The sequence below is a fragment of the Anopheles moucheti genome, chromosome 2 (genome assembly GCF_943734755.1).
Source record: "Anopheles moucheti chromosome 2, idAnoMoucSN_F20_07, whole genome shotgun sequence".
Lineage (NCBI taxonomy): Eukaryota > Metazoa > Arthropoda > Insecta > Diptera > Culicidae > Anopheles > Anopheles moucheti.
In genome coordinates this window covers 89,511,245-89,538,574 of record NC_069140.1, presented here as the reverse complement: position 1 = coordinate 89,538,574, position 27,330 = coordinate 89,511,245, and the positions used below count along the sequence as shown (strand labels likewise).

The following is a 27,330-nucleotide window of genomic DNA, read 5'->3' as shown; positions in this document are numbered from 1 at the left end:
ACAAAAACAGAGAGAGCAAAACTTTCTTGCATTCGCTCACCTTGTTTTGGCAGCACTGATCGGGGAGTAACGGAATCTACAGACGAAGCAGCGCATGTGTGTGTGTGTGACTACGCGGTCATTCGTACAGTTGCGCTGAACAGAGGCTCTTGTGCGTGCACATTCTTTTGCGCCCGTCAGGAAAAAGGAAAATTTCTTTTTCCGCGGCATCTGCCTGACCCGCTACGACGTCGGCATCGGAAAGTTGTGATCCAAATCCATCCCTGCACGCCGGATTTCATATCGCGCAAACCTTTCCGGACTACGCCTCGGGAGGACACAACGTGAAAAAAGTTTCGCTACGAAAGTGGAAGAGGAAGCCGCACAGGAGAAGAAGAAACCCCAGCCAGCCATCATTCGGCGATACGCGCGCGAGTGTGTATGTGTGTTTGCGCCGTGTTTTTCTTCGCTCGATTTTAACTACAGCGCAAAGTCAACGACGACGACGACGAAGCTGTATCGCAGTAGTTGCAGCAACAACAGGAGCAACCGGATAATATATCCGTACGGTGGAAAGTAGTGCCGGAAGGAAGGGAAAACGTAAAATCTTCCTCTCCCCCCGACGTGTGCCCACCCCTTTCGGTCCATTCAATCCCGGTGTGTGTCCTCCCGTCATCATTGAGCGTAACTGAGTCTATCGATTCAAAATGTCGGACGTAGAGTTATCAAACATAGACCACCTCATCGCGATGCTTTTAGAAGGTAATTGCAAAATAGCTGTATAGTGTGCTTTTCTTTGTAGAAAAATGGTAATACATGACGCATCTCATTGTGCCCTGTTTTGGCCAACGCCCCCGCTCTCGATCGGTTCCGGTCTCGAAGTAATGATGGTGCTGCGGCTATAGTAGTACCGAAGAGGGCTAGCATTGCGCTTCTAGTGTGTAATAACAGGGGATAGTATGACCGTGTATGCATGACCTATCCGTCGTCTGCTCCGTGATAGTGACGGTCAATCATGAATAACGTGCCCATCGTGTGAATCCGCGAATGAATTTGTGTGTATGTGTGTGTGTGTTCAAGTGTGCTATGAACAGAAATTTCGTGCGTGCTTATGAGTCAGTAGAAGATTTCGGTGCTGAACATGAGATAGAAAAGGAGAGAGCGAGCGCGAGAAAGGCAAAACAGGAGCCAAAGAGAAAGAGAGCGCGAGCACTGTAAAATGCGTGCCTTCATCTCTTGGTTCCCCGAGTGTCACCGTTTTTTTTTCTTGGTTCCTCGTCTGATTTTTATCTATTTTTCCCACAGTTCGCGGTGCAAGGCCGGGGAAAAATGTACAACTGTCGGAAACGGACATACGTCTGCTATGCCTGAAGTCGAGGGAAATCTTTCTCTCCCAACCGATACTGCTCGAGCTGGAGGCACCGTTAAAAATCTGCGGTAAGTTTTGACAGCAAAGTAAACCATCGTAATCTGTTACATTCAAGAGTGTGTAGTTGGCCGACAAAATTACCGTACCGAGCGGCAGTAAGCGAAAAAAGGTTTATTTACGCTTACCAACGCCTGACGCATAACGCGCGTACCAAATCGGCCATATTTGTTTGTCTTCTCGATGCCTTTTTTTCTCTCTTTGTTATTGCTAATGCTATTCACCGGTCGAATTACTATGTGCCGGTGACTTTGCCCATCCTCCAAGCTTGGAATGTTTTTTTTTCTCCATCCCCAGAGTTGCATTCGTTTATGCCAAGAAGCGGAATATATTACGATTAATGGTAATTCCATAATGTGTACACCCGAGTAAAAGTACCCCAAGGGAGAGGAGGAACGTTTTTGTGAACCCCAAGGTGTGTGATACCGCAAAACCACACATACTGCTGCGACTATGTTTTCCGGAGTTTGTGTGTGTGTGTACGTCCTACGAAAAGGGTCGTCCCCAACCTTCGCCCTTGCTGCACGTGCTGCTTCCGATCAATCATGCCTCATCAGCTACGAGAGGTGGGGAGAGAAAAAAATCGAATGTTCGCTCATCGGGAAGGTGTTGCCCTGAGATCGTGAAAAGTAGCCGCATTAAAACCAGAGCCCCAAGTGCTCAGTCACACTACACACGCGTACGGCAATTTGTTCGCGATAGCGCGATTCATATCTTGACCCCCCTGCTTTTCTCTACCCTTCCCCGGGCATACCTCCATCGAAGCCGATGCGTACACACTTCCTTTTATTGACGGTGGCACTCTACCTAAAACGCATCGCACCAACTCAAGATAGCCAAACGGATTAAAGAAGGTGGCACGGACGGTAATGTGTGCGTCTTTGCGACGTGATTGGCACGAAGGAAAATGAAAGTGTATTTGTCACGACGGTGTGCTTTAATCGAATGGCAAGGCTGCTAGCATCAATTGACGGTCAAACCCTTGGCCGTGTGAAAAATGAGAAAAAGGGATTTTTGTTGGCTGTTTGCGAATGATCTTTGAATCTATTTTCACGGGTTTCCGATCACACAGTTTGCTTTGGAAACAAACATTCACTACCGTTAACGTATGCATTGAAAAAGGGCAAATTTTCAGCGATATGTCATAAGAATTTCGTGACATCTAATGGGGTATTCAGCATTGTTTCGTGTTTTGTAACTATCCTATTATGAATAGCAACTATTTGGCACCGTTATTAGTTGATAACGAAAACTAATGAGGCAATTCCTTTTGAGGTGTCGTCAGATTGCAGGCGTGTCCGGTGCGAAAAATGTAACTGCTGCTGTAGAACGGACAGAGTGTCAAACAGAAGTCCTGTGTTGACCTCCCGATACTATCTGATCTTACCATAAAGTACAGTTTAATCGAAGGAAACGGAGTCTCTGCGATTGCCCTAGAAGTTGATACAATCGAGCAGTAAAACATTGAAAAAGAACCTGGACAAGAAGAACTTTGTTTTGTGTTAGTCACGGCTAATCGCATCTGTCCAACGGAGGTAATCTCTCAAAAGGAGTGACTGAAGGTTCTGGTGAAAAATGACGTTTCGAATGGTTAAGGATGAGATTCTTCTGAAGAAAACTAAGCCTCCTAATGCTGATGCTGCTAAATAGGCTAACATTTTTTGTTTTGGCTGACCTAACCTAAGGTTCTAAGGCCAATTGGCGTATGGTCGTCCGATAAGGCTTTGAGTTTTTTTATGTTCGTCCTACCTACCTCTAGCTACCTCTCATTGGTACCATTCAAAATGAATAATCCCGATAGTTCTATAGTGTTGTGGCAACAAAAGCTAGTAAATTGTTCACGCTTAGAAAGCACTGTTTAGATTCAACATCACTTTGAGCTAGGAAAGGTATAAATTTCATCTTTAATTGGCTACACGCACATGGGAAGCATGCTGACAGCGATAAGGAAACAAGAAACAATGAAAAAAAAAAAATGTTATCGACAACCTTCGGTGTTCGATTGTAATCAACTGCTGTCAATTCAGGTACGCGAGATATTTGTTGCTATCTGGCACCAACGTCTCGTGTTGGCATTAAAATTAAATCGAGTCTGAGAAGCATTTAACATGACGAAACCCATAACTCTTGCCCGCCATTCTATCTAATATTTGCGAATTTGTTTTGCGTGCAAATACACAGGTGACATCCATGGTCAGTATTATGATTTGCTGCGTTTGTTCGAGTATGGTAGCTTCCCGCCAGAGTCGAACTATTTGTTCCTCGGTGATTACGTCGACCGGGGAAAGCAATCGCTGGAGACGATCTGTCTGCTGCTGGCGTACAAAATCAAGTATCCGGAAAATTTCTTCTTGCTGCGCGGCAACCATGAATGCGCAAGTATCAATAGAATATACGGGTAAGTACGCGCTGTCGCATATCGATCGAATCTTATCGAGCGCAAAGATGGTGTGTTGTGTTTCTCGTTGGTGATATGAAATTCATGAATATTGGGCACCCCTTTCCGCGCATGTTTTCATGCATCTTCCCACCCTTCCCACGATATAGGTTCTACGACGAGTGCAAGCGGCGCTACAATATTAAGATGTGGAAAACGTTCACCGATTGCTTCAACTGTCTGCCGGTGGCCGCGATCGTAGATGAGAAAATTTTCTGCTGTCACGGCGGTCTCAGCCCGGACTTGCAGTCCATGGAACAGATTCGACGCATTATGCGACCCACAGACGTGCCAGATCAGGGACTGCTTTGCGATCTGCTGTGGTCCGATCCTGACAAGGACACGAACGGTTACGGTGAGAACGATCGTGGTGTCAGCTTCACCTTCGGTGTCGATGTAAGTATAACGTCGTGCAAAAACTTTAAACCCTGTCCGTCACACAAACGTTAATTGTACATTTAATTACTTTCACGCTATTGCATCGTCTTACAGATTGTGGGCAAGTTTTTAACCAAGCATGACTTTGATCTAATCTGTCGAGCACATCAGGTGGTTGAGGATGGCTATGAGTTCTTTGCCAAGCGGCAACTCGTAACTCTCTTCTCCGCTCCCAACTATTGCGGAGAATTCGATAATGCCGGTAAGTACGTTATGGTGGTGATAGGCCCTGTTGTATGTGATATACCGTGTTGGAAAGCAAAGAATGTTTTGATTAATAAACAAACATCGCTGTGTGCCCTCTCTCATCACCCCCAGGTGCAATGATGTCCGTCGACGATACGTTGATGTGCTCGTTCCAAATTCTGAAGCCAGCCGATAAACGTAAGTTCCAATATGGTGGCCTCAATTCCGGACGGCCAGTTACACCACCGCGGAATTATAGTAAAAACAAAAAGAAATAATTTATCCAATAGTACTATGCTCTTACAACAACTACTACTATTAAAACTACTACAAATTACGTACTACCAAACTTGTGCGGTATCCGTTCTGTTGCATCTACCCGCCCCCATCTCTTCCCCCCCTCAGTACTCCAGGGTGTTTCCTTTCAATTCCCTTATAAACATTTTATAAAACAACACTTGATCGACTGACAATGCCAGTGGCCAGGGGGACGCGAGCGCGCGTTCGCCTGGTGAATTGTGCAAGGCAAAACAAAATGTATCTTCGATAAACACTAAACTGTGGACAGTTATGTCATCACAATTCGTTGCCGCCGGTGTGCGTGGTTCATATATACACACACGCGCACACGTCGGGTTGCGAAGAAGTCGAGATGTTAGGATTCAACCTATAAAGTAGCTATAAACAGGTGCAGTTGAAACAGTCCGACCATCTTTCATAAAGGAACGTGCGCAAGGGCGGTGCAAAAGGAGAAAAGTGCAAGATAATAGGCATGGAAGGCGTCCCCACTGGAATCACTACTGTTTTTTCTGATTGTTTTGTTGTTACTCGACGATACGCGCTTGGAAGACAAAAACACAGAGCAAAAATTAGACGATCTGTTAATCACAACGCAATACGCGGGGAAACTGGGCGAAAAAAGCGCACCACCACCGTTGCAAGGAGGGAAGGATTCGAACATATAGTGACAAACAACATATTCGCCAACCATTTAAGGTGTAGAACAGTAGTAGACAAAGGTAAACCACAGGAACGTTTCTGGATGATAATTGAATTTAGAAACACGTTAGGAACGCAAATGCAGTGTGGAAAGAGGTAAATAAACATTGAGAGAGAAAGAGAGAAAAAAAACATGAAATATGCATGCTAACAACACATGATAACAAATGGTAGATTTGTCAGTTGGTGAGATGGCCCACCGTAATCCAGTGGGCCAAGTAGCAGCGCATATGTGTGTGTGCGTTGTTGTCGTGTGTGTGTGAATTTGAAATGCAATGAAACATTCACACTTCTGCGTTCTCTGTAGGCAGCGTGATTGCACCAACAAACAACAGCTCAAACACACACCACCACCACCCGCCGGCACCGCGCCTGACTTACAATGAGCAGCACTACTAGAAGTGAGGTATAAGAATTCTTTGATTACAATAATTGAGACAATGTTTTTACAAACAGTGGCCACCGGCGCAACTGATAGTAGCACAGAGGGGGGAAGGCGAAAGAGAAAACCGCCAAAAACAGTAATACCGCCACTAATGCGCGAAATCAGCAAAACATTCAAGCATCCCGTGCCGCCGGGTAGGAAGAAAACAAAAGAGAGAGAGAGAAAGGGAAGCAAAACTGGCTCCATTTTTCTTTGCTGATTGAGATTACGATTAAATATTGCGCCCTTGACTGGCGGGGTAAGCAGCTGGGATGAAATCCCCCAACTACATTTAACGTAAACTGTTCTTTCTTGTGTATCGCGCGCATAACAGTTTTCCTCCTTTTTATATTGTTAACATGTTGTAATGTAATGGCCCAACCAATCCAGATTTAGTGAACAATTTCGATTAGCATATCAGCAAATCAGGCTAGGGGGAGGACTTTATTTTACGATTCAGTCAGAACCGCGGAACAACAAAGGAGACAAATGTCTACTCGCGTGTCGATGGTCCCTTAAGGGATTATTTGCGCGGTCTTATCGGAAGGGAGCTTTCGGGCTGCTAGAAGACACCAATTGGTGGCACGGAAGTTGACGGGATTTGCCAGTTCATTATTGAAATGTCTCCATTAATGTTAATAAAGTACCGACACACTTTGGACAGTCTTCAGACCCGAACCTCTATGTGTGCGCACTGTGTGGGTTAAATTTATCGTTGCATTACGAGAGAAATTGCATTATGCGTTATTAAATGCTTGAGATCGATTTGGCATCGAACATTGAGGTCTTAAAGAAAATTGTAATGTTTAGAGTGACGGAATTTTCGTTTATTTATCTTATGTTTAATGTAAAATATCTTGCAAACTGTACGTTATGTGTCATTGCATGTGTATCATATTAGTGTCCTTTTGTTTGAAATCAATTAGCTCATCTTTTTTTTACCGTTGTAATACGCATCTGTTCTATGTCATATATGTTGACCAGGATGTGGTGTGTTAGGATTCTGGTTACTAGTTAGGTTTTCTTTCCTGTGCTTTGATTTCGAAGGGACTACGATAATAAACTGGCAAGTCTTGCAATGGCAAACATGATAGCTAAACGGCGATGCATTTTATGCAGCGGTTCGTCACACTCTGGAATATAAATAGAAATGAAATGATTAATTTTCAATATTAATGAAAAAAAACGCTCCAAACGCCTTGCTGCGGGGTCATACTTTACTCCTACTTACTTGTCTCTTGTGGGCGTGGAACTTTTTGGAGGAGCGTCGGTGTGAACCGGCTGATTAGTTCGGCAGCGAACTTTTTTGATGTTAACGATCACCACGATCTGTAGTAAAACTACTCGCGTTTGCTTACGTTCTACTCCTGTGTGTTTGCGTGTGTGTGTGTGTCGGAAGGATAGACAGTTTATGCTTCAACGAATCGCGCAAGGATAAATGGCAAAATGGTGTGTAATGTAATGTCTCACCTAATTAAACTAAATGCCACATCTTTTTCAACACAAAAAACAAAACAAAAACAAATATGACAATGAAAAATCATGATACGTTTCTGCAGTAGTAGCAAATGAAACGATGCGGCAAAAGAACAGAACACGGATCGTATTAATATCTTAATAATCCCGCTTTCCCATAATTTACAAACAAAAAAGAAGAAAAACAAAAGAGGAAAAATGTTGGAATCTAAAATGATGTTCCAACGTAGAGAGAGAGGAGGTAAGAGAAGATAGTGACACAGCAGCACACACAACGCGGTCCAGAGGCGTCCAATTTGTACACGAAATGCAAGTTACAAGTATAGATCAATGTCACACACACAAAACAGAAAATACGTTTGTTGATAACAATGCAAAACCAAGCTGTGTAAGGAAGTAAAACTGAAAACAATACAACCTCCCATTCCCCCCCGTTCTTCTCCTCCCCTCCCCCAAAAAACCACAACACAACACATAAGTAAGAATCAAAATTTTAAACAGCATAAATAAAAATTGTATCACACAAAACGATAAAAAAATGGGATCAAAGTGACCGTTTTTTTTCACATCCTAGTTCGAAAGCATATTTGCAATGTCAATTGTGTAGTGTTTGTATCGTCATTGTTTGACATTTTCATTCATCGGTTTTTTTTTCATGTTCATTGAGAATGTTTTTTCTTCTTCTATCTTAATTTGTCAACAACTGCTTTGTTTCGATTTTGGAGATAGTTGTTTAATATTATTTTATAAAGCAGTAGTAGTGTTGTTAGCTTTCACCTTTATCTTATTCTATTTTGCCCTGTCTATTTCTACTTTGTGTTTTTTTTTCGCAATAATATAAAAGTGTCATTGTGTAAAGGCATAGACCCCGACGTCCTTCTCTTCCGTTTTGTTTTGTGACGATGTTTGCGTAAATGAAATTGTTATGCCGCTTTCTGTCTCTCTCTCTCTTTCCACCCACATTATAATTCCTCCCAGTTTGTATACTCTTTACACAGTGCACAATATACAGGGTTTCGATCCATATAGTGTTTCAGTTCCACAGCAAACACATCCCCCCTGTTTGTATGTAAAATTGAACTATATGATTGTAAACTTCCAACAGTGTGATTGCAATGTTCTACTAGCGGTATGAAACCCTCTCCTAAGTGATTGAACCACTTCCACTATATATGGATCGAAATCCCCTGTAATTTGTGCCCTGATCTGTCTTGTCTAGCATGTAGCCATTTTGTTTTGTTACATCACATACTAATGCAGCACCATTTTTGTTTGTTGCCTATATTTCGGTGTAGGTGGCTTTCAGAAGCTCATCAAAAGCAGCAAATTTTAGAGCATGTTATTACGACGGAAGATGAGCCAACCTGCGTACCGATGCAAAATGGCGCCCAATGGGGCAAGACACGCGGGAAATGGACCGAAATATGAATGGAATGGAACAATGAGAATGGAGAGGCTGAACGAACGATCAAAAATCAGATGGAACAGGAGGGAACCACACAGTGCTTTGGTGCTTTAGGGATGCCTTTACCGGTTGCGTATCTCTCTTCCCTCTCGAATACAGAAACACACACACACACACACACACACGCATATACGGAATTTAAAGCACCCCTCGCCTGGAGAAAAGCTATTTAGGCTCCAAGGATCTTTTTAACGCAATACGATATGTAATAGTGCAAGAGCAACAAAATGGAAGGCTCAGAGCAGCATTACGCGGCCGCAGGCAGCCTATCAGCACCCTCCAACACTGCAACAACCCACCCACCCAAGCGTTAATATGATTTTCTATTGTTTTGTTTGTGAGTATATCCAACCCAGTACGCGACTACCCGCTCATACTATTTTATGCTTTCGTATGCCTATATTTCCCCTTCCGTTTCTTTGGCGTGTGCTGTGTGTGTGCTGTTGTTGTGGTGGTTAGTGGTTGGTGCTGTGTCTCAATAACATTGTAAGCCTTTTCCCATTTGGCTGTGTGTGTGTGTGGTTGTTTTCAGAATCCGATCAATACGGATACGGACCCTTGGCGTACCTTGTTGGCGATAAGACTTTGTTAACGTGCGTAGCGTTCTTTTCGTTCAATGGACGGTTCCCCTGTCCATGGCACCATGCTACTCATATTGACAGTACAGTAGCTTGTGTTGTAAATTCTTCCCCCTGCTCAAAATTATATCCGTGCGTTTTTTTGTTGATCCTTTTGTATCGTTTCTTTGTTTCAGTTTGTTGTTCACTTTTCTTATTCGTTTTGCTAATTTTCTATTATACTCCTCACTTTCTATCTGTTTGTTCGTTTATTCTCCTTAATTTTCTTTCGGTTGTACATATGTGTCTATCTGGTTGTAATGCCTTTTCAATGCCACTGAGCTACTATACTTTTACTCCGGACCGCTATAATTAAGCAACAGTATCTCCGTTTGGATATAAAGTTGATGTTGAAATTTAAGTTATGTTCAAGCAAGGGAAAATTTTTTTAGAGCTATTAGTGTGTATGTAGGTTTAGAGTAGCAAAACAAACTTTAAGTTTTTGTTGTACGAGAGGAATTAGCGGACTTTGTTCCTCGTCAGCTTTCCCAACCTATTGTGCTTTTTTGTCTTTTTTGCGTAGTTGCCCTTGTATTCCTGTCCTGTTTTTTTTTGGATTCCCTTTTTCGTATTGCTTCGTACGCCAAGAATTGCATTCCCTAATGTGAAGAATTTTCCCTACATGTGTGTCTCTCTTTCTCTCTCTCTCTACTCGCTGTGTGAGTGTGAAAAATCCTTCCATTGTTCCTTTGAAATTCTTTTGCTGTGTGCTTTTGTTTGCTCACCGTTTTTTTTTAAATGATCGATTGTGAAGCATTTACATTTCCTATCTTGCAGCGACTGTCAGGACGCTGGTCGGGATGAAGCACACAGTTTGGCCGAAATGTGCAATATAACACACAAGCGGCAATTGGGAAAGCACACATGGACATTATTTTGGATCCCCACCTTTTCCGTACTGTGTATTCAAAATTATTGAGTATTTTTGGCGTATTGAAATTGTCTTTTTCAAAAGAACAAAATTATCATTTACTTTTCGATCACTTCTTAATATCTGCCATCGTACATTGTTTTCTACGGTTTAGCAAAAAATATTAAAGTATTATTCACTCGATATTCCTATTTTGTAATTTGGTATCATTGAAAGAATTGGATAGTCGCGAACAGTTGGACTTGCGGACATTATTCTACCTGGTGAAATAATTTTGCATCGTTAAATTACTCATTTACTTACTTATCATGCGCCATAACTGCTTCGTGGTCTTGGTCTGCTGCAAGGAGTCTACTTCTAAACTGCTCACGATCGAGCGCCGTCGTTTGGGAATTCATAATCCAAGCCTTTGAAATTCTGGACGACTTCGAATGTGCGCTCTCCTCTCTGTTCGTATTAAGAGTAATTCCACCATCGACTTAGTTTTTGCCTTGTTAATTTCCAACCCAAGGTTTTCAGTCGCTTGCTAAATCCTTCGGTGAGCATCCGCTACGCAAGAGAGCCGTAAACCAATAATGTCTATGTCATCAGCGTATCTGCCAGGATCTGGATTGAATTATGGTCTCCGAAGTGTCTACCTCTGAATCGCGGATGGTCCTCTCTCTCTCCTTCTTAATTGCAGAGTTAGCCCACCACCTCAGATCCTTGTTTAAGGAAATTCGAGATGAAACTCGAGATGAAAACCACTGATGTACGAAAGAAACAAACTTGAGAGATCCAAACAGGAGATCATCTTGTGTCTGTTCGTTCGGCTCTCTGCATACTAGTTGCTTCTGACTCTTCGCAATTAGCCTCATGTTCTGCGCTATTATAAAGCTCGGTTTTCCCAAAAGCAAAACACGAAACCAGAACTATTGTTATTCCACTGGCGCCCAACACCGTTGGCCAATATTTCATTTATGCTCACGATGTGGATATACGGTATCATCTCGTTAAGGTCGCGCAACCGCGTGCCGTCGTACACATCCCGTTTTGGGGCAGGACCATGCTAAATAGGTAAGCAAGCGGTACACACGAAATTTAACGCGAAAAAAAAAGAAGCCCCCGTCCCGTAGTGAGTCGCTGTGTTACATTTGCATATTCAATCATACGCTGTTATCGGCAAACGTTCGACGTCAACTGTGTAGAGGTGTGTATATTATTTATATTTCGCGCAAAAATATTGTTGTTCACATTTTGTTGTATCCATTGCTGGAGCATGAATATGTTCGAAATTACACATCAACGGTAAGATTTCTTACTAGAAATGTTGAATTGCAAAATCATCACACCTTTAAAGGGGTTTCGATGAGAATAATTCTGATCATATAATAATTTTACACGAACGTAGAGCAATCAATTCCATTCTTTTTGTTATCAAGTACCACCATAGTGCCCGACGCATAAAGCATAGTCTTTTGTTGCAGCGATAGTGCATATGCACTTGCCGATCAAAGTTTTATTACTTTTGCTGCATATTAAATGCGTCTGGGGTGGGGATCACCGATACGATAACAATGCACTTGCGGCTGTCTCCGAAGACGACTGTGTTATGATCGATTTTCTTCAGATCCAATGCGCGTACGCGTACAGTGACGTCGACCCGATTGCTCGAACTGGGTGCTGGGCTGTAAGGACGTGATGTGTTTCATTAAACAACTCTTCCGAATGGTTGTCTGTGTTACCATCTGGCAATGGGGGAAGTCTGCTTCCGGGGTGTCTTTTCATCTTGCGCGTAACAAAGGGATAGTATTTTGATCCCCAAAGCGTTTCCCTATATAAAACCGTCTACCAGTAGACGATACGGACCACACTTCGCACCGACCGGTACGAACGACAGGATCAACTGAAACGATCGCAAACCACAAACATTCAACAGCGATGGGTGCAAACGCGTGGTACATTCTGCACTGCTTCGTAGGCATATGGTTCCTCTCGTTGGGGACCTTCATCGATGGGAAAGATTTGCGTAAGTATAGAGATCGTTTTCTGTTTAGAAGTTCAAAAGTTCTTATATTAATAAAGTGTTTCTTCCCTTTTGCCTTTAGCTAGCAGTTTTGAGAAGTGCCATCGGAGCGATCCACAGTTTGATCAGTGTCTTCGGAGTGCGGTGAACGGTGCGATACGGGCTCTTAAAGATGGTCTACCAGAGTTCGGTATCTTGCCACTAGAACCACTGGCAGTGGATTCACTGGTGATTGAACAAGGTGAACCGTCGTCACCGATTAAACTGAAGCAACATTTTACCAACGTCCGGCTAAGTCACCTTACCGAGTCAACCATTCTAAAATATCGGTAAGTTGTGAATGGGTTTTTATCGAAATTATGAACGCTTATTGCAATGAATTTTTCTTACATTTCTTTCAGTACCGATCTGAAGAAACTCATCATCAAGACGGAAGCGATAACACCGCAGGTACAGTTCGTCGGCAACTACAGCATGGATGGTCGGATATTGGTGCTGCCCATCACTGGCAAAGGTTTGGCCAACATTACGCTGCATCGGTTGAAGACACACCACGAGCTTATCGGAGAGCTCGTCGAACGGAGTGGCGAACAGTACATGCACATTCGCAAATACCTCGTGCATTTCGAACCGAAGTTGGTGACGTTCGAGTTTGGGAACCTTTTCAATGGCGATGAACGGCTAGGTAAGACCATCAGGAAGTTGTTATCACTTATTTATAGCTTGTGTTTTACATTTTTAGGGAAAACTATGCACCAAGTGCTGAACGATAACTGGGAGGTTGTGTTTCGGGAGCTACGCAGTTCGTACGAGGACACGTTCGGATACATTTTCAAAAAGATTGCCAACCAAATCTTTCTCAAGGTACCGATGAATAAAATATTCCTCGAGTAGTTTTTAGCAGTGTGGGTTTTAAAGTTTAATCGATTCAGCGCATTTTTGTAGGGAACGCTTTGATTGTACGTTCGGAGAGAATAATGATGACAGTCATAACATATCTTTTCATTCTTCAAAGAGAATTCCTAGAATTAATTAATTCTCCAAGAAAGACCGTTAGATTCTAAGCTTTTATGTTAAGGTTTTTATTTCCATTTTGCACATTGGTGTACTAAGTTTATGTTATACAGTTATTTATCAAAACATTGTTCTTAACTACCTGTTTGGACTGTTGGAACGTTTGCGAAGGTAAAATAATGTTACTTGCGCATTGAATGTTACAAAAAGTTCTTTGTATCCTCCACAATTCAGTTATTGTCGCACTCACTTATTCTTCGTAATCTTAAATAGTACGCGGGAGACTAACCTTTAACTTATCACTTAACTAAGTCTAAAAAAGAAACAAAGTATACGACACTTAAAATGGTACGCTAAATTTAAAACAGACAAAACATTTGCATAAAATCATGCAGTCAGTTTCAGGGAACAAACCGACAATCTATCATATTGGATGGTTTCGTACTTTATGCTATTCTGGCGGTAGAAGTTTTTGTGTGGAGCTGGTTTGTTGGAGTTATGACGCTTGGGTTGGGCACAAATAACACCTTATATAGACGCATAGCCATAGCCTATGTTCGGTTATCTATCCACCGTGTTATAATGCATAAACATTGCATTTGAGTAGTATTGTATCTTTTTCTCATGCCTTTGGCACAGAAATTGCTTCCACCCGGATACCATCATACGACACACAGACACCATATAAATAACATTTTACTGATAATAACAACGATTTGTGTTTTCCCGTAGCCCGCCTTTTTGGTTCTTTGCGGTTCGCCTTTACGGTGAGCAAAACATTTAACACAGTGCTTTGTACATAATTTTTAATCGATCATGCGGCTCACCGACATGAAACACCGGATGGCCATCCTGGTCGAGATAGTCGTCGTACTTGACCTCGTGTCTGGTAACGAACCCGAGCGAAGTTGCCACCCGTTGGGAGAACAAACCGGTTGCATCGGTTTTCATTATCTGCATGATGGGGAAGGTATCGGTTACGGGTGTCGTCGCAGATGTCCAATTGATCAGAATTTACTACTTACCCGAAATCCATTAGCGCGTGCAACTTCTTCACTTTTTCGCATCAACTCTTTCGCCAATCCTTGACCACGAAATCTGAGGGAAAACAGTTGCCGTAATGATCAATTAATTACCGTTTAAAAAACCACATGATTACCGAACTTCAACTTACTTGGAGTCAACCGACAGGATGCGTATTTCAAAAATGCTCTCCACCGAAAACTGCCCAAACAAGTCAATCTTGAGATTTTCCTCGTACAGCAGGGTGAAAATTTTGCGAAATTTCTCATCATCCATCTCGGCCAACCGGTCCAGTGCGCGGCCCGTATCCTCATTGCCATGTAGAATCCCATTAACGACCACTCCAGCTATCTGTTAAATGTGAAACGGAAATTACGGCTATTGCATACTTTTGCACTCTCCACGCCTCTCTCTCTCTCGCTCTCTTGCTCTAAATGGAGCGAACGAATTTTCCTCAGAATGTGTAGCGGTTAAGAGGATGGGTACCAACCTCTCCACTGTTTGTGATTGCCATGACACTTATGCCGTCACGGAGGCTCGAGAGGCTGTGCTTTTCCAGCAGCGTATGCCCGTCACCGGGACGACACAGGTTTACGGCCTTGTTTAATGGTTCGTCGGCAAAGAACGTTTGACGAAGATGCTGTATGACCTCCGGAAACCACGGTTCGGTAATAATCTCCATCCTTAGACCGTTGCTATTGGACAGCATCATGATATACACCTCGAAGTTGGGATATTAAGAATATTTTATATAATAAGCTTGCTAAATGAATAAACAGCTTTACAACAGCAACTGCACTGAAGCAACTCTCCAAGTTGCATAAGTTATATAGGTAAAACGAATGCCTATTACTACGTACAATTCAAAGGGCTCACTACCTACCCACTTGCACACTGTGTAACCGATATCGATTAATAAACCCTTTCCAAAAACGAATAATAGCTCGGCAAACAAGGAAACTGAACACTACACGAGCGCGCGTGTACTCTGGCGTCACCTTTAGCTCACCGCCACAAAATGAATAATCCCCTGTACGGGAGCACGGTCGCCGTTCTGAAGAGGAATCAATTCTCGAGTCCACAAGGACGAGCAAGAATGACAATGATGTTGATGATGAGTGTCGGTCGGGGGGCGCTCACACGGCGGGTCCCATGTGCCCGTAGTAGAGGGGACCGTTCGGGACGAAAACAATCCCTTTTTACGCACTTTCTACGCATGTCCTGGTTTTTTATTTTCGATACTGCCCGACAGGATTTCGGTGCGAGTCGCAATAGTAGTTTGGGTGGCTATTACTGCCCGAAGGGGGCCCGAGTCGGGCCCACACGGGGGCCTCCCGGTAGACGAGGAATCCGAGGGCGGAGGCCCAGGGAAAGCGGAACGGGCAAAAGGTTTTTGATCCGAAACGATGTCATCGGCTGGAGGCTCGCCTTGCAACAGGTGGTTTTTTGCGTTTTCCTTCTTTTTTTGTGGCATTTAAAAGCATCGCAGTAAGTCACGAGCAAGCGTACAAGCAAACGAGCGTTCAAAAAGGCAAGGTGCCGCTGTACAAAAACACGTACCGAATGCACATTGTCACGCGGTTTATGCTAAAGCAGTTATAGAAGAGTTTTTTACAAACTTGATAAACATTCACAATTGATTCAATATCCTTCTGTCACAATGTATTTATTGATTACGTACAGATAACACGAAATTGAGTAGAAAATATAGCTTAAATAAGCACAATCATTTGTTTGTTTCTGGAGCAGTGTTGCCAGAGCGAACGGTAAATCACGTGTTGACATTTTTGTAACCATGCCAACCGGGAATAGAATGCACACAAACAAAGTCGAGCTCTTATTTTCCGAAGCATTTCAATTTGTTTTTATTCTGATAATTATTCGTTTCGTTGGTTTTTGTTCCTAATTTTGCTATACAGTGCCGCATGTAAGTATTATTATTTTACACAATAACAAAATTAACCGTAATGGCCGGAGGATGAGGAGTATTGAATTAATGGTTTGGTTGTTTTCTTTTCGCATGCTTTCTAGACGATACTGAATCCAGAGAACCGTGGTCCGTGTACCGCACAGGAACTTTGTGGGGGAAAAAAAGCTAACGAGGTATAATTGAAAACGAACGGTTCGAAAACGCTCGAAGCGGTAAGTAGCTGCTTTACTCGCTAAAACTTAATAATGAAATCTACGCTAAAATACTTAACCATAGCCAGTACATTCCACGATCTTAACGATAGAAGTCTCGGTGCAGCGTCTGTTGCAACAGCGGGCCCTTAGCTGCGTAACGATCCGGTCGTGTTTTGTTGCCCCGCAATTTGTTGTTTCCCTACCTAGGCTATGTAATGTGGGCGCTTTTTTCTATCGCTCTCTCCTCCACAAGTTATCCCTCATCCATTATTCATTTATACCCTTTGCAATAGTTGTGTGAATGTCATGACTGCCACAGCCGTCAGTAGCTGGTGCAAGCTACACTTCAACTGCGTGCCCATGCTATGCAGCTGATCCACGCCCGCCGGGTCGAAAAAGCCATCGCTCTTGTCACGCATCATTTCCTGCCAATTGCGAAGACTTTCGGTGCCGTCCTTAAACAACACGTCGCTTCGACCGTCGAACATACCGTACAGATTAAATGCTTCCGCCTTGAGACCGTTCTTGCGCCCGAACAGCTTATCGACATCTTTCATGGCGTTGTAGATTTCGTTCTGCCGCCGCACGATCGTTTCGTTGCTGATCATGATGCGCCCCACCGATGTCCAGCCCAGGTAGCACAGGGCATTGTGTTTGACCGGTTTGTTGAACGGACAGAATATGGTCCAGTTTTCCTGCTGCTTAGCTTGTGCGGAATTTTTCATGCTTTTGAACGTTTCGTAGCTGACAAACGCAACGTCCGCTATGCCGTCTTGAAGGCACCGCATGGCTCCCGCATCTCCGTCGTACACCGAGGAGCAGCGGCTGGTACGCTTCCAGTTGCATGAACTTTCGGAAAAGAAGTCTCGCACGTTTCCGATCGAATGGTTTCGCAGAGCGGTCATTACTGCGGTGTGGGCCGCTCCTTCATACTGCGGGAAACAAGCGCGACGATTGCGAAGATCTGTAGGAAATCGGAGGAAAACATTTAATTAACTCTTAATCATCACTATCATCGCGATTGTTTGTGTGCTTACCATATCCAGAACGTAGACCTGCATTACGCGCAACGACCGCTACTATTAGGTACTTATGGAGTGCGTTCGATGAGTATTCGTGTAGTGTAGAACGTAAACCATAGTCCCGCTGTGCCCGCATCGCATTATCCTGATCGACTATCACTAGATCTGCGTCTTTGGACCGTACCTTGGTCATGCACTGGTCCAAACTATCCGTACGGATACACTGGAAGCCTGGTTCGACACCGTACACACTGGCAACCTCCTGCAGCCACGAACACTTGTACAGCTCCAGCAACGATTTGGTGCAGAACACTATCGACCGGCTCGGGCTACAGCCGGGATTGTTGTACGCGTCCTGAAATCCGACTGCCTGGTCCAGATAGTCATCGACCGGGATGACGGTGTCCAGGGTGGTAATATTAACGTGATACGTTTCCAGTAGCATAAGCAACGCATTCTGCCAACTGTTGACATCGTCGTGTGTTAGATTGGACACCAAATCTTGTACCTCCGTTGCTACTTTTCTGTGTCGTGAGAGAATGAAACCGCAATTTTAAGTAAGTGGCCCCTCGAGAGCTGATGTGGCTCAGAAATTCTTACGATTTAGCAGCAACTGCTGGCCATGGTTTGGAGACCCAAACGCACGGTTTCCGTGTGTTGAGCGGTTGCAGATGTCCGTCTGGGCAGAGGAAACTATACTCCGTTGGGTTCGCTTCCGCCACTAGGCCTGAAAATCCAAAGTGACTTCGTACGTCGTCTAACCTTGCCCAAGCCACCTCACCGGCACCACTCGTCAAGCAGTACAGTGGACCACGCCTGCCCCAGTGTTTATCACCAATCGCACACTGGTAGGAGTTGTAGCACAGTTGACACAAGGAAGGATACTTTTTCTCTAAAATATTAGGCGGGAAGGTTAGGCACCATTTTCGTGGAATTCAGAGAACATCTTCAGGGAAATACTTACTTAATCGTCGATCCTCTGCCGGATCCGGTACCCATGGGCCAGCCCGACAGGAAGGCCCAAAGAAGGAGGCGACGGACTTTAGTCTCGATTCTACCGGCGACAGATCTTCCTCACAATCACGCGGTGTCAGTCTCGTTTCAAAGTACTGTGGGAGGAAAAATAAGGTTTTTCAGTTAAACAATGTTCAATGCTCGTGAAAAGGGAGGAATAGAGTCTCCAATTATTGGGCCATGACACGTTTTAATTGCATATTGGCGCTATCAGTTTTTTATACTCATTGCGAGTATCATGATTCTGAATTCGATTTTTAGGCACATTTTATGACGAGATCTGAAATATCGTTAAGATTTGATGGTCGTCTCTCTTTAGGATATAGTTTAGAGTTTACAAAATTCCCAAGATATTATCGTAGTGGATCATTATAACCCGGGAGTGGATCTCTGAACCTCGAATTTCCGCGTATACTATATTGCGGTACTAACTGAATATTATAAAGTGAACCTCCTTCTTACGGGTTCGGAGTTTCTAGGGGCGAAGGGTGATCAGACATTATCAACCTGTCTTTTTCCTTTTATGCTTGAATTGTTATAAACATTAGCTGTCAAATTAAATAAAAAAACTCGTCTATTTCCGAACCCGAATATAAAAGGGACCCTGTATCAATTTAAGTACCTCCATCACCTCAGATAAGTCTAGCCCTTCTAAATTCTTTTACGTCATTCTAGAACTAAACAACCCCATGGGACTCGCGCTGGGTGCTTTACACTATATTTGGAGCTTATGTCGATTCTAACAGAATCTAACAGATTCTACAGAATGCCAAAGTAGATTCCTGGTAGCTTCTCCGAACACAACAAGCTGGCTACTTTTTAATCTGAACCTGTTTGATTAATTTGATCTTCAATCTTTAATTGGCTCTTGTATAGTATTATGCTTAATGAATCTTTTCAGAAAAGTCATTCATATGAATCTTTAGTAAGGAAATGAATCAAATCAAAGTCCTGAGGAATTGAGTCCTGAGACCCGATCGTTCCCTTTTGGAGGAAATTATATAAAACATTTTAAATAAATTGTGGACAATTCGCAAACGTAGTGCATAGTGCTCAATGGCCTTGATCGTGATCAAGCGTTCGGGAACAGGAACTCTATTCTATTTTATTTACTTTGATACTTACATCTGCCAGCACCGCCGTCCAGTGATTCTTCAACCCATGCCCGGGATGACAAAATTTGCTTCCCCGCAGCTCGCGTGCCGTGTTAATCTCCGCCTCATTATCCACCACCACCACGATCTGGTACTCGAAGTGTTCTGTCGAAAATACGGAATGCCGAAACGGTGACGATTAGTAAACCCCCGGCCCAACGGCGTGGTTACGCTGACACGCTTGCACTTGACATTGGCAGGCATTGGCTTACCGGCGTGAAACCGTAGCTCGCTGGTAACCAGCATGTCCACCCCGGCCCACCGTGCCGCAAGAAAGTCTTCCGGGTAGAAGGCGGCAAAGTCGGCGGTACCCTTGTGTATTTTGCGCAAGCAGTCTAGCCGATCGAGCCCGTACACGCACCGTATGTTGGAGGTTTTCTCCAGCGTGGGACAGTTTTGTGTCCCTTTCTTGTAGTTGCCGCTACCCTCCACGATGCACACGCGCACTGAAACGAGAAGGAAGCGCGAAAAGCGCATTAATAATTGCTTGCATATATATATATACATGGGTATGGTACGGTGGAATGCACACAACGTTGGTACATGTTTCTAGCTCTGTGACTCTCAAGTAGCAAAAAACAAAAAGAAAAGATCAACAAGTTCTCTAGGCTTTCTTGGGGGATTCCCCAAACGCACGGCTAAACTGTAGCGGCGTACATACACCTTCATTTGCATCGCCGATCATGCGAACCGGTGCGAACTCATCTAGAAATGTGCGACAGTTGCGAATTGCAACGTGATCCAGCGTGTGGCCGGGCTGTACATAGCTTGATTTCAGGTTTTTGACCGACATTTCCGTTGACCTTCAATCCGACGATAATGTAACACATCTAACGAGGTAATTGACTAGGAAATCTTAAGCCGGCTTGGACGAAAAGGAATGTGTGTGTGTGTGGGTGCCTTTTAATGAATGCTGCTGTAGGAATTATTGATCGTACTAATATATTCTGCTTCCTAGCAATGGATGTGTGTTCCGTATTTATTAGTGTCTTTTAACAGCCATTTTTCACGCCTGATCGCTTGAATTAAATTATCGTACGATGTTAAACCTTTCCTTTTTTGTTGGTAGGATAAAGGAACAGTTTTCTCTTTTATCTTTAATTTAAGAAAAAAAAACACGATAATTACAATGGAAAAACCAAAACAAAAATGGCAACATTGGGATTGCGCAATCATTTTTTTTGAACCTGTACTACACTGCCAAAATGTGGACCACACACACACAAACACCCATTACAAACGTACGGCAAGTTCGGGTAAAAAGTGAAAGGATTCCATTCCGTGGTGTGCCACGGCCAGGTGCAGGTGGTGTATATCGCGATAAAGGAAACAGTCCAAACGACGGTGGCTAAATTACGCGCCACCACCGTGGCGATATGAGCGATAAACTCGCTAACATTGGCCTCGTTGCTTTTCGGCAGGATTCATTAAACACAGCACTGCGCGGTCAAATCACACTCCCTCCGCGTGTCCTTGAAGCATCTGTGGTTAGCACCATCGGCACCTTCGCGTACGGGTTTTATAACTGTTTGTTCCCCACAGCGCACACATCACATCCCCATCCCGGGACGGGTCATTCGAAAGGGAAATTAATGGCTTGCGGTGGGATCGGTACATCACTCGCTATCCTTGCCAACTGTCACTGCTGTGCTACTTTCTTGTACCATCGGACAATTAAAAAAAACAAAACACACATTCATCTTGCGATGCAACTATTATGCACAATTTTATGCTTGCACATTATGCAACGGATGGAGTGATAATGATTGCCCGTTCGGCATTGACTGCACACTTGTGACACTTGCAAAAAAAATACAAAAGGTTGGCGCACGCGTTCGTAGCTTGCGCTCGCATTTAAATCACTTGTTCTATTACGGTGGCGCGCGGACAGCACAGCCAAACCGAAACGTAAAGAAATGCGCCCACGAAACGATGTTGCAACACACACACACGCGCGCTATACTTACACTGTTTCGAGGGTTGTGATTTGGTGTCCAGCGCAATAGCGTGCAACATCAGCAACGGCAGCAGAACGATCGCCCACCGTACGGACACCATCGCGAGGGAGGTTTGCATTGGAACCATGACGAGCCCCAAGTCGGGATTCTCATAAAACTCCACCAAAAACTGCACGTCTAGTTGCGGATCACTCGGCGTGTTTGATCACTAATTATTCGAAAACCGCGCGTGAGACACATTAAACATAAAATCACACGCGCAATCTATCCCCGTCCCGTTCTGGTAGGTAGGGGTTGGTTTTTATTTTCGTTACCGACTACTGACGGAAAAAATCCAGCAAGCGAGCAACGATCGCGCACACGCGTTCGCGATCGCAAACGATCTGACGGCTTCGATTCGGCTGGAGCAGTGCGAAAGGCTAAGCCTGAACCTCGCCTCCCCCCTCCTCCTCCCCCACCACCACCACCACCACCTAATTTGCTCCACGTGCTCCTCATTGCGGGGGTAAATCCACAAAACCGCAGAAACCCGACCGCGCGGCCCCCCAAAAACGCATACCAAAATAAAAGGCTCAAACAATAAGTAGCTCGCGATACACACACACACGCGCGGAGTCTCGCGGACAGAGAGAGAGAGAGAGAGAGATAGCTACATAGACAGTTCGGGAAGTCCAGTCCACGCAGTGTCCACTGTGTGTGAGAAAGCAATCAAACCAAAACAACAACCCGCGTCACCCGGCGTTCCCTCTCGACTGGCACCCCACTGACCACCCGTATTTGCCCCTCCGGCACTAGCAGGACGTAATTCCCACCCCGTGTGTGTGAGATGCGTCGCCTTTGGCCGACACACGCAGATGATGACGGTCAGCCATCCACCGTCCCCTTATTGCGGCCGCAAAAATCTATCAAACACCCCAAAAGCTCACCATGCGTGACAGCAGCAGGTTTCGTGCGGTGGTCCGATCTTTATGCAACCGGGACGAGTGGAGCAGGATGCCACCAGCACTGCCGCGAGAGGGCGAGGGAAAGAGAGAGAGAGAACGCCAAACTATCGAAAAATTAGAAACACAAGCGAATGGACAGACACACGAAAAAATAAATGTATATCTAAACCCGTTTTCGAAAAGCTCCCCCCCAACGGATTGAAAGGAGGTTTAATGGACAGGTCAGAAGCCGCGAAGCGAATGCATCTCTGCTAGCTGTTGTCTTGCTATAAAACAACAACTGCGTGCCTAGCGAGGATCGATACTTGATCGAGTAAATGGTAAGAATTGTCCATTGCCTAAAGCCGTGCTGTTTCCTGGCGTGTTTCCCGCATCTTAGGTCAAGAGTTTACTCAGCGCGAGCGAGAGGAATAGATCGAAAATCGTCGCCCACTGAGTCACCGTCAATGTTTGACCATGAAATTACCGGTTCTTTCCCACCGGGTTGAGGTCAGCTGGGAAGAGTTTTCACATGTTATACCAAGGGGGGGTGTTACAGTAGTGGTCCAATTTAGGCACCACTTACAACATTACTGATTTTCGTGCAAAACTTTCATTCAATTGCGGAATAGTTTTACTGGTTAATACTATTATTTAATTTAAGACTATTTCTTCTTCTTCTTCTTCTTGACATAACAACCTATCACGTCGCGTCTGCCTCATGAGAGGTGGAGAGTCGACTCATGATTCAAATGACTCTTCAGTGAATTTTTAGTATTTCAATATGAATGATTCTTCTCAACATACCCAATATTCAATATTCAATCCATTCAATATTCACTATCTGAATATGAATAGGTGCAGGGCCACGAGAGCTGACAAAATGCTGACAAATTTGTCAAGTGACAAAATCAACTGGTCAACTGAGAAAAACCGCTATACCGTAGCCGCGCACACAATTGTTTTTAGATTTCCGATACCAGGAGAGCATGTTTTTCAAGAGGTGACACTTGGTACCAGCTGAGCAAACATTTCATGAAATGTTTCATCAAACATTTCATGAAACATGTCATCAAACATTTCATTAAATATTTCATGAAATGTTTGATGAAATATTTCATGAAATGTTTGCTCAGCTGGTACCAGCTGGTGCGCGGCTACGGTATAGTGGTTTTTTGCAGTTGACCAGCTGATTTTGTCATTTGACAAATTTGCCAGCATTTTGCCAGCTCTCGTGGCCCTGCTCCTAATGACCGTTTTTGAAAACATGTTAATTCATCTATTATATTTTTTTTCAATATTGAAAATCTTCAGAATGTCTTAGGTTAATTGATAAATCATTTCGTATTCTATTGCGGAAAGTTTTTCCTTCTCCTCATGAACTCCACTCCATGAATCTCTAACTTTTACTCTAACTAGTGAAATACCACCGTTCCAAGTACAATAAGGTTTGGTTCTCTTTTGTCAATAATCTGAGCAACATCAGTGGAATGTTTCTCCAACATTTTAACATGGAGCAACCAAATAATAGAAATCCAAATAGTTTATAGTATTTTGTGAGTTTGAATTATATATCTGTACCTCTTAATTATTTTTGGTTATTTTTTGACGTGACACCGATCCGCTGATCGATGCTTACTTAACAGGGTGGACACCACTGCCACTGTGAAAATACAATCAATCATTCAATCGACATACGTCGGTTCATTTTTGCGACTAATTTTCACGCTCGTGCACAGGCGCTGGTACGGGCTGCCGTAACTTTATTGCTGTGGCCAAATGACACCCCGAAACCGATCAAATAACGCGCTTACGAAAGACTGGAAATCGAACTGTTCAACTGCTTGCGAACTATTGTAGATATGCCCGAAGCGGGGTAACCGTTGTTTTAGTGAGGTTTTTTTTTTCGACGGACGTCTCTTTTTGAGCTCATTGAAACCCATTTCAACTGCAATATTACCACAATTAGAGAACAATATTACAGCCGTTTTATGCGATAATAACCCTCCCCCAAAAAGTTGCCTAAAATGAACCAGATATCATATTATAACCAAGTCTTTTCCCACCCTACAGATGTCATTTGGGCCACGAAAACCAGCCGTACCGTCAAGGTCAAACAGGCCTAGTGTAGTGAAAAAGCCGCTCAATAAACCAGCGGTTCGGAATGAGGGACCCAAACAACAGCAAGCGGTAAAATCGAAAGGTTCAACCGTGCCGACGAGTGTTCCGAAGAAAGTCGTTCCCGTTGCACCAAAAGTCAACGTTCCCAAACCACCAACACCCGAACCGGTCTATGATTATGAGTCAGATTTTGAATCCGACGAAAGCCCGCCCAGTGCGGGTTGTTCCAGCAGTGAGAGTAGTGCGGAACATACGGAATCTAACAATTCTTCATCGGAAGGTGGTGACGACGAGGATGAAGATGAGGGCGAGGAAAAAGTGACTTCAACTGCTCCAAAGGAAAGCGAAACTATTGCAGCAGTAGTACAGCCTCCAGTTGATAGTAAGACACAAAACGTTACATCCAAAAATGCAAGAAGTGTTGATATTTTGAGTAAAATATCACTGAACGACATTACGGTACAGCTGTACCAATTCGATCCGGAAGAGTATGCCGAACTGAGAACTAATTTCGGTATTGCAAATACTGTTGCATACGGGAAGCATACACAAACTGACCGTAGCTCGGTTTCGACGGCTTGCCAAACGTATGGAATCTCTGTACGAGAGCGATCAACCTGTATGCACGAAAGCTTCCGTGGTGCTCACAGGATCGACCAGGAAGAGGAATGGAATGATCAAGCAAACGATGGCCAAGAAGATGACGCTGTGCAGAGCTATAGTAGTTTGCAGAACATAGAGCGAATGTTTTCCACACTAAATGGAGCACTGGAGAGACGTTTGACCACTCCTAGCAGCAGACTATTGCCCTCGAATACTACTCTAACGCATGCAACACGAAACCACAATCAACAGCACAGCATTCTGCAGCTCTTGCGTAGAGCTGCACCTGCGATGGAAGCATTGCTTGAGTCGAAACGATTTCGATTGCGAAAAGTTAATGACAATGAGAAAGAGAAATGTGCAAACCAAATAAGGGAACATCGTACCGATACGTCTACAGCCGACGTAGTACGTTCGTTTGATGGTGGAAAAATGTGTCCCGAGTTCGAGATCAAATTGGTACGGTCGTCGTCGATGCAGTGTGACAGCTTTGTGCTCGAGTTTTGGGCACGTGGAACCTACTCAAGGCCAATGTATCGCTTCGCCTCGTGGTCTACGATCGTTTGCATTGACTACGAGATGCGAACGCATATGATGGTGTTTGGAGGGACAAGTGATGGGTAAGATAAACTTTTTATCAATCACCATTGGGGTAAGTTAGCAATATCCTTTTCCTATCCTTCGAAATATAAAGGACCCTGCAGATGTGGTTGGGAGATGCAGGTCGGAGTCACAACGAAGTGTTGTCACCTCATCAAATCTTAGCTCCAACATTGCACCAGAAACACAAACTAAACTGCTGGGAAATCGTAGCTGTAAAAGTGCTCCCTGTGCCAGTAATTCGGGACAGTAGCGTGGAGATTGGGAACGAAAATGCATTTAATCAGGTGAGTCTGTGTTATTAAAAAGTATTGCTTTTTAAATCTCTCGAGGGTTTTTTGTATTTCTATTCAGGTATTTGGACTATTCTCCACCGGAGTCATTGTAGTATGGAACGTGCAGACACAGAAACACGACCATTTAGGCGTGGAGAATGTACTCAGCGCGAAGTTGAGACCACCGGAGGTTTCCTTAGTGCAAGCGAAAGTGATTGACTTGAGCAACCGCATTGGGGGACGTTTGGCGTACGATGCGTTACGTACCTTTGAGAATCTTCTGCTGCATGATCATCACCAGATGGTACTATCCAGCAACAAAACAGTGATCCGATTGAGTCACTTCGTACAATCGGAATTTGATCCTGTTTTATTGGTTAAACCGGATGCTTGTAAGTATGGTGTACTTATCCAAAATTAAAGGGAAGTGCAAAATATCTTCTTCGCAAATTTTTCAGCTCACTCCATAACCAATCTTAAACGAATGGTACAAGCCAACGATACGCTGTTTGTGCTGCACTCAAATAAGACTGTGCGTGTGCTGAAACTTTGCACCGAACCGGGCGGTAGAGAATCGGCCCAGCATCGCCATAGAAAGCCTGATGATCAACCGCACTTAATGTTGAGCGTATGCACGAATAAATCCTGCACCATCCAAAGTATTGTGCATGATGAGGCTAAACGGTACGGCAATTCCAACGGTGCCGGAGAAGGACGTGCTGACGGTGGTACTATTGTGGCGAAATTAATCGAACCAGAGAAGGGAGATGGGGACGTGAGTGGAAAACCACGATTTCATCACGGTCAACAGATTTTATTTTTCGATCCACAACATCCAGACGGTATACTGAAAGAGGCACAGTTGGGTGATAACAGTAGCGTATCGTACCGCGAGCGGCACTTGGTTTGATTGTTGTTAATAATCAATAGTTCTAATGGTATTTGAGTGAAATGCGCCGAACAATAAACGCATATTTGAAGATTATTGAAGAAGATATTGATGCAACATGCACTCAACGTTAGTATATAAAACCGGGGGATATTTTCTATATGGAACAATGAAATTCTGTCTGAAATTGATTCTGTTCTGAAATCTTTTTATACTTTTATGCATTTCTTCACGTTGTGCACTGCCGCGTGTTGTATGCCCTTTTTCCAACGAAGGGTTTTTGTTTG

At 43.9% G+C, this 27,330-nt stretch overlaps 5 protein-coding genes across 6 annotated transcripts; 3 read left to right on the top strand and 2 right to left on the bottom strand.

Moving 5' to 3' along the window:
- The first annotated feature begins 134 nt into the window (after positions 1 to 134).
- Positions 135 to 10,457, top strand: LOC128297303 (serine/threonine-protein phosphatase alpha-2 isoform). 2 transcript variants are annotated; one of them, XM_053032924.1, is made up of 8 exons: positions 135 to 741; positions 1,285 to 1,416; positions 3,587 to 3,803; positions 3,953 to 4,238; positions 4,335 to 4,482; positions 4,599 to 4,664; positions 8,661 to 9,167; positions 10,225 to 10,457. In XM_053032924.1, exons 1-7 carry the CDS (start codon positions 687 to 689, stop codon positions 8,696 to 8,698), a joined length of 942 nt encoding a protein of 313 aa, XP_052888884.1. In that variant the 5' UTR covers positions 135 to 686; the 3' UTR covers positions 8,699 to 9,167; positions 10,225 to 10,457. The 2 variants fall into 2 exon arrangements, with proteins under 2 accessions (XP_052888884.1, XP_052888883.1); XM_053032923.1 differs by lacking the exons at positions 8,661 to 9,167; positions 10,225 to 10,457 and having other exon boundaries at positions 4,599 to 7,109.
- A 1,759-nt stretch (positions 10,458 to 12,216) lies between these two features.
- LOC128296960 (protein takeout-like) lies at positions 12,217 to 13,217 on the top strand. The gene is made up of 4 exons (XM_053032501.1): positions 12,217 to 12,326; positions 12,406 to 12,652; positions 12,725 to 13,008; positions 13,066 to 13,217. The coding sequence occupies exons 1-4, from the start codon at positions 12,239 to 12,241 to the stop codon at positions 13,215 to 13,217; spliced, it is 771 nt and encodes a 256-aa protein (XP_052888461.1). The 5' UTR covers positions 12,217 to 12,238.
- A 199-nt stretch (positions 13,218 to 13,416) lies between these two features.
- LOC128297773 (arylalkylamine N-acetyltransferase 1) lies at positions 13,417 to 15,072 on the bottom strand. Its single transcript, XM_053033468.1, has 4 exons — positions 14,851 to 15,072; positions 14,512 to 14,711; positions 14,363 to 14,435; positions 13,417 to 14,291 (listed from the first exon to the last, which is right to left on the bottom strand). The coding sequence occupies exons 1-4, from the start codon at positions 15,070 to 15,072 to the stop codon at positions 14,118 to 14,120; spliced, it is 669 nt and encodes a 222-aa protein (XP_052889428.1). The 3' UTR covers positions 13,417 to 14,117.
- A 1,266-nt stretch (positions 15,073 to 16,338) lies between these two features.
- LOC128300059 (transferrin-like) lies at positions 16,339 to 21,732 on the bottom strand. The gene is made up of 7 exons (XM_053036110.1): positions 21,642 to 21,732; positions 19,887 to 20,120; positions 19,646 to 19,779; positions 18,471 to 18,615; positions 18,107 to 18,398; positions 17,522 to 18,030; positions 16,339 to 17,448 (listed from the first exon to the last, which is right to left on the bottom strand). The coding sequence occupies exons 1-7, from the start codon at positions 21,730 to 21,732 to the stop codon at positions 16,760 to 16,762; spliced, it is 2,094 nt and encodes a 697-aa protein (XP_052892070.1). The 3' UTR covers positions 16,339 to 16,759.
- LOC128297034 (uncharacterized) lies at positions 16,345 to 27,121 on the top strand. Its single transcript, XM_053032584.1, has 5 exons — positions 16,345 to 16,502; positions 24,629 to 25,899; positions 25,974 to 26,166; positions 26,234 to 26,546; positions 26,613 to 27,121. The coding sequence occupies exons 2-5, from the start codon at positions 24,629 to 24,631 to the stop codon at positions 27,062 to 27,064; spliced, it is 2,229 nt and encodes a 742-aa protein (XP_052888544.1). The 5' UTR covers positions 16,345 to 16,502; the 3' UTR covers positions 27,065 to 27,121.
- The last annotated feature ends 209 nt before the right edge of the window (positions 27,122 to 27,330 follow it).

Excerpts from the sequence above, each read along its gene's own strand:
- LOC128300059 (XM_053036110.1), bottom strand. The coding sequence starts at position 21,732 with ATGGTGTCCGTACGGTGGGCGATCGTTCTGCTGCCGTTGCTGATGTTG. Across the intron at positions 18,031-18,106 it reads CCAGCAGTTGCTGCTAAATC|AAAAGTAGCAACGGAGGTAC; the intron begins GTAAGAATTTCT and ends CTCACGACACAG. Across the intron at positions 17,449-17,521 it reads AGGTCTACGTTCTGGATATG|ATCTTCGCAATCGTCGCGCT; the intron begins GTAAGCACACAA and ends GATTTCCTACAG.
- LOC128296960 (XM_053032501.1), top strand. The coding sequence starts at position 12,239 with ATGGGTGCAAACGCGTGGTACATTCTGCACTGCTTCGTAGGCATATGG. Across the intron at positions 12,653-12,724 it reads TCAACCATTCTAAAATATCG|TACCGATCTGAAGAAACTCA; the intron begins GTAAGTTGTGAA and ends CATTTCTTTCAG. Across the intron at positions 13,009-13,065 it reads CAATGGCGATGAACGGCTAG|GGAAAACTATGCACCAAGTG; the intron begins GTAAGACCATCA and ends TTACATTTTTAG.
- LOC128297034 (XM_053032584.1), top strand. The coding sequence starts at position 24,629 with ATGTCATTTGGGCCACGAAAACCAGCCGTACCGTCAAGGTCAAACAGG. Across the intron at positions 26,167-26,233 it reads ACGAAAATGCATTTAATCAG|GTATTTGGACTATTCTCCAC; the intron begins GTGAGTCTGTGT and ends ATTTCTATTCAG. Across the intron at positions 26,547-26,612 it reads ATTGGTTAAACCGGATGCTT|CTCACTCCATAACCAATCTT; the intron begins GTAAGTATGGTG and ends CAAATTTTTCAG.
- LOC128297303 (XM_053032923.1), top strand. The coding sequence starts at position 687 with ATGTCGGACGTAGAGTTATCAAACATAGACCACCTCATCGCGATGCTT. Across the intron at positions 742-1,284 it reads CATCGCGATGCTTTTAGAAG|TTCGCGGTGCAAGGCCGGGG; the intron begins GTAATTGCAAAA and ends TTTTTCCCACAG. Across the intron at positions 4,239-4,334 it reads GCTTCACCTTCGGTGTCGAT|ATTGTGGGCAAGTTTTTAAC; the intron begins GTAAGTATAACG and ends ATCGTCTTACAG.
- LOC128297773 (XM_053033468.1), bottom strand. The coding sequence starts at position 15,072 with ATGATGCTGTCCAATAGCAACGGTCTAAGGATGGAGATTATTACCGAA. Across the intron at positions 14,436-14,511 it reads ATCCTGTCGGTTGACTCCAA|ATTTCGTGGTCAAGGATTGG; the intron begins GTAAGTTGAAGT and ends GTTTTCCCTCAG. Across the intron at positions 14,292-14,362 it reads CACGCGCTAATGGATTTCGG|ATAATGAAAACCGATGCAAC; the intron begins GTAAGTAGTAAA and ends CCCATCATGCAG.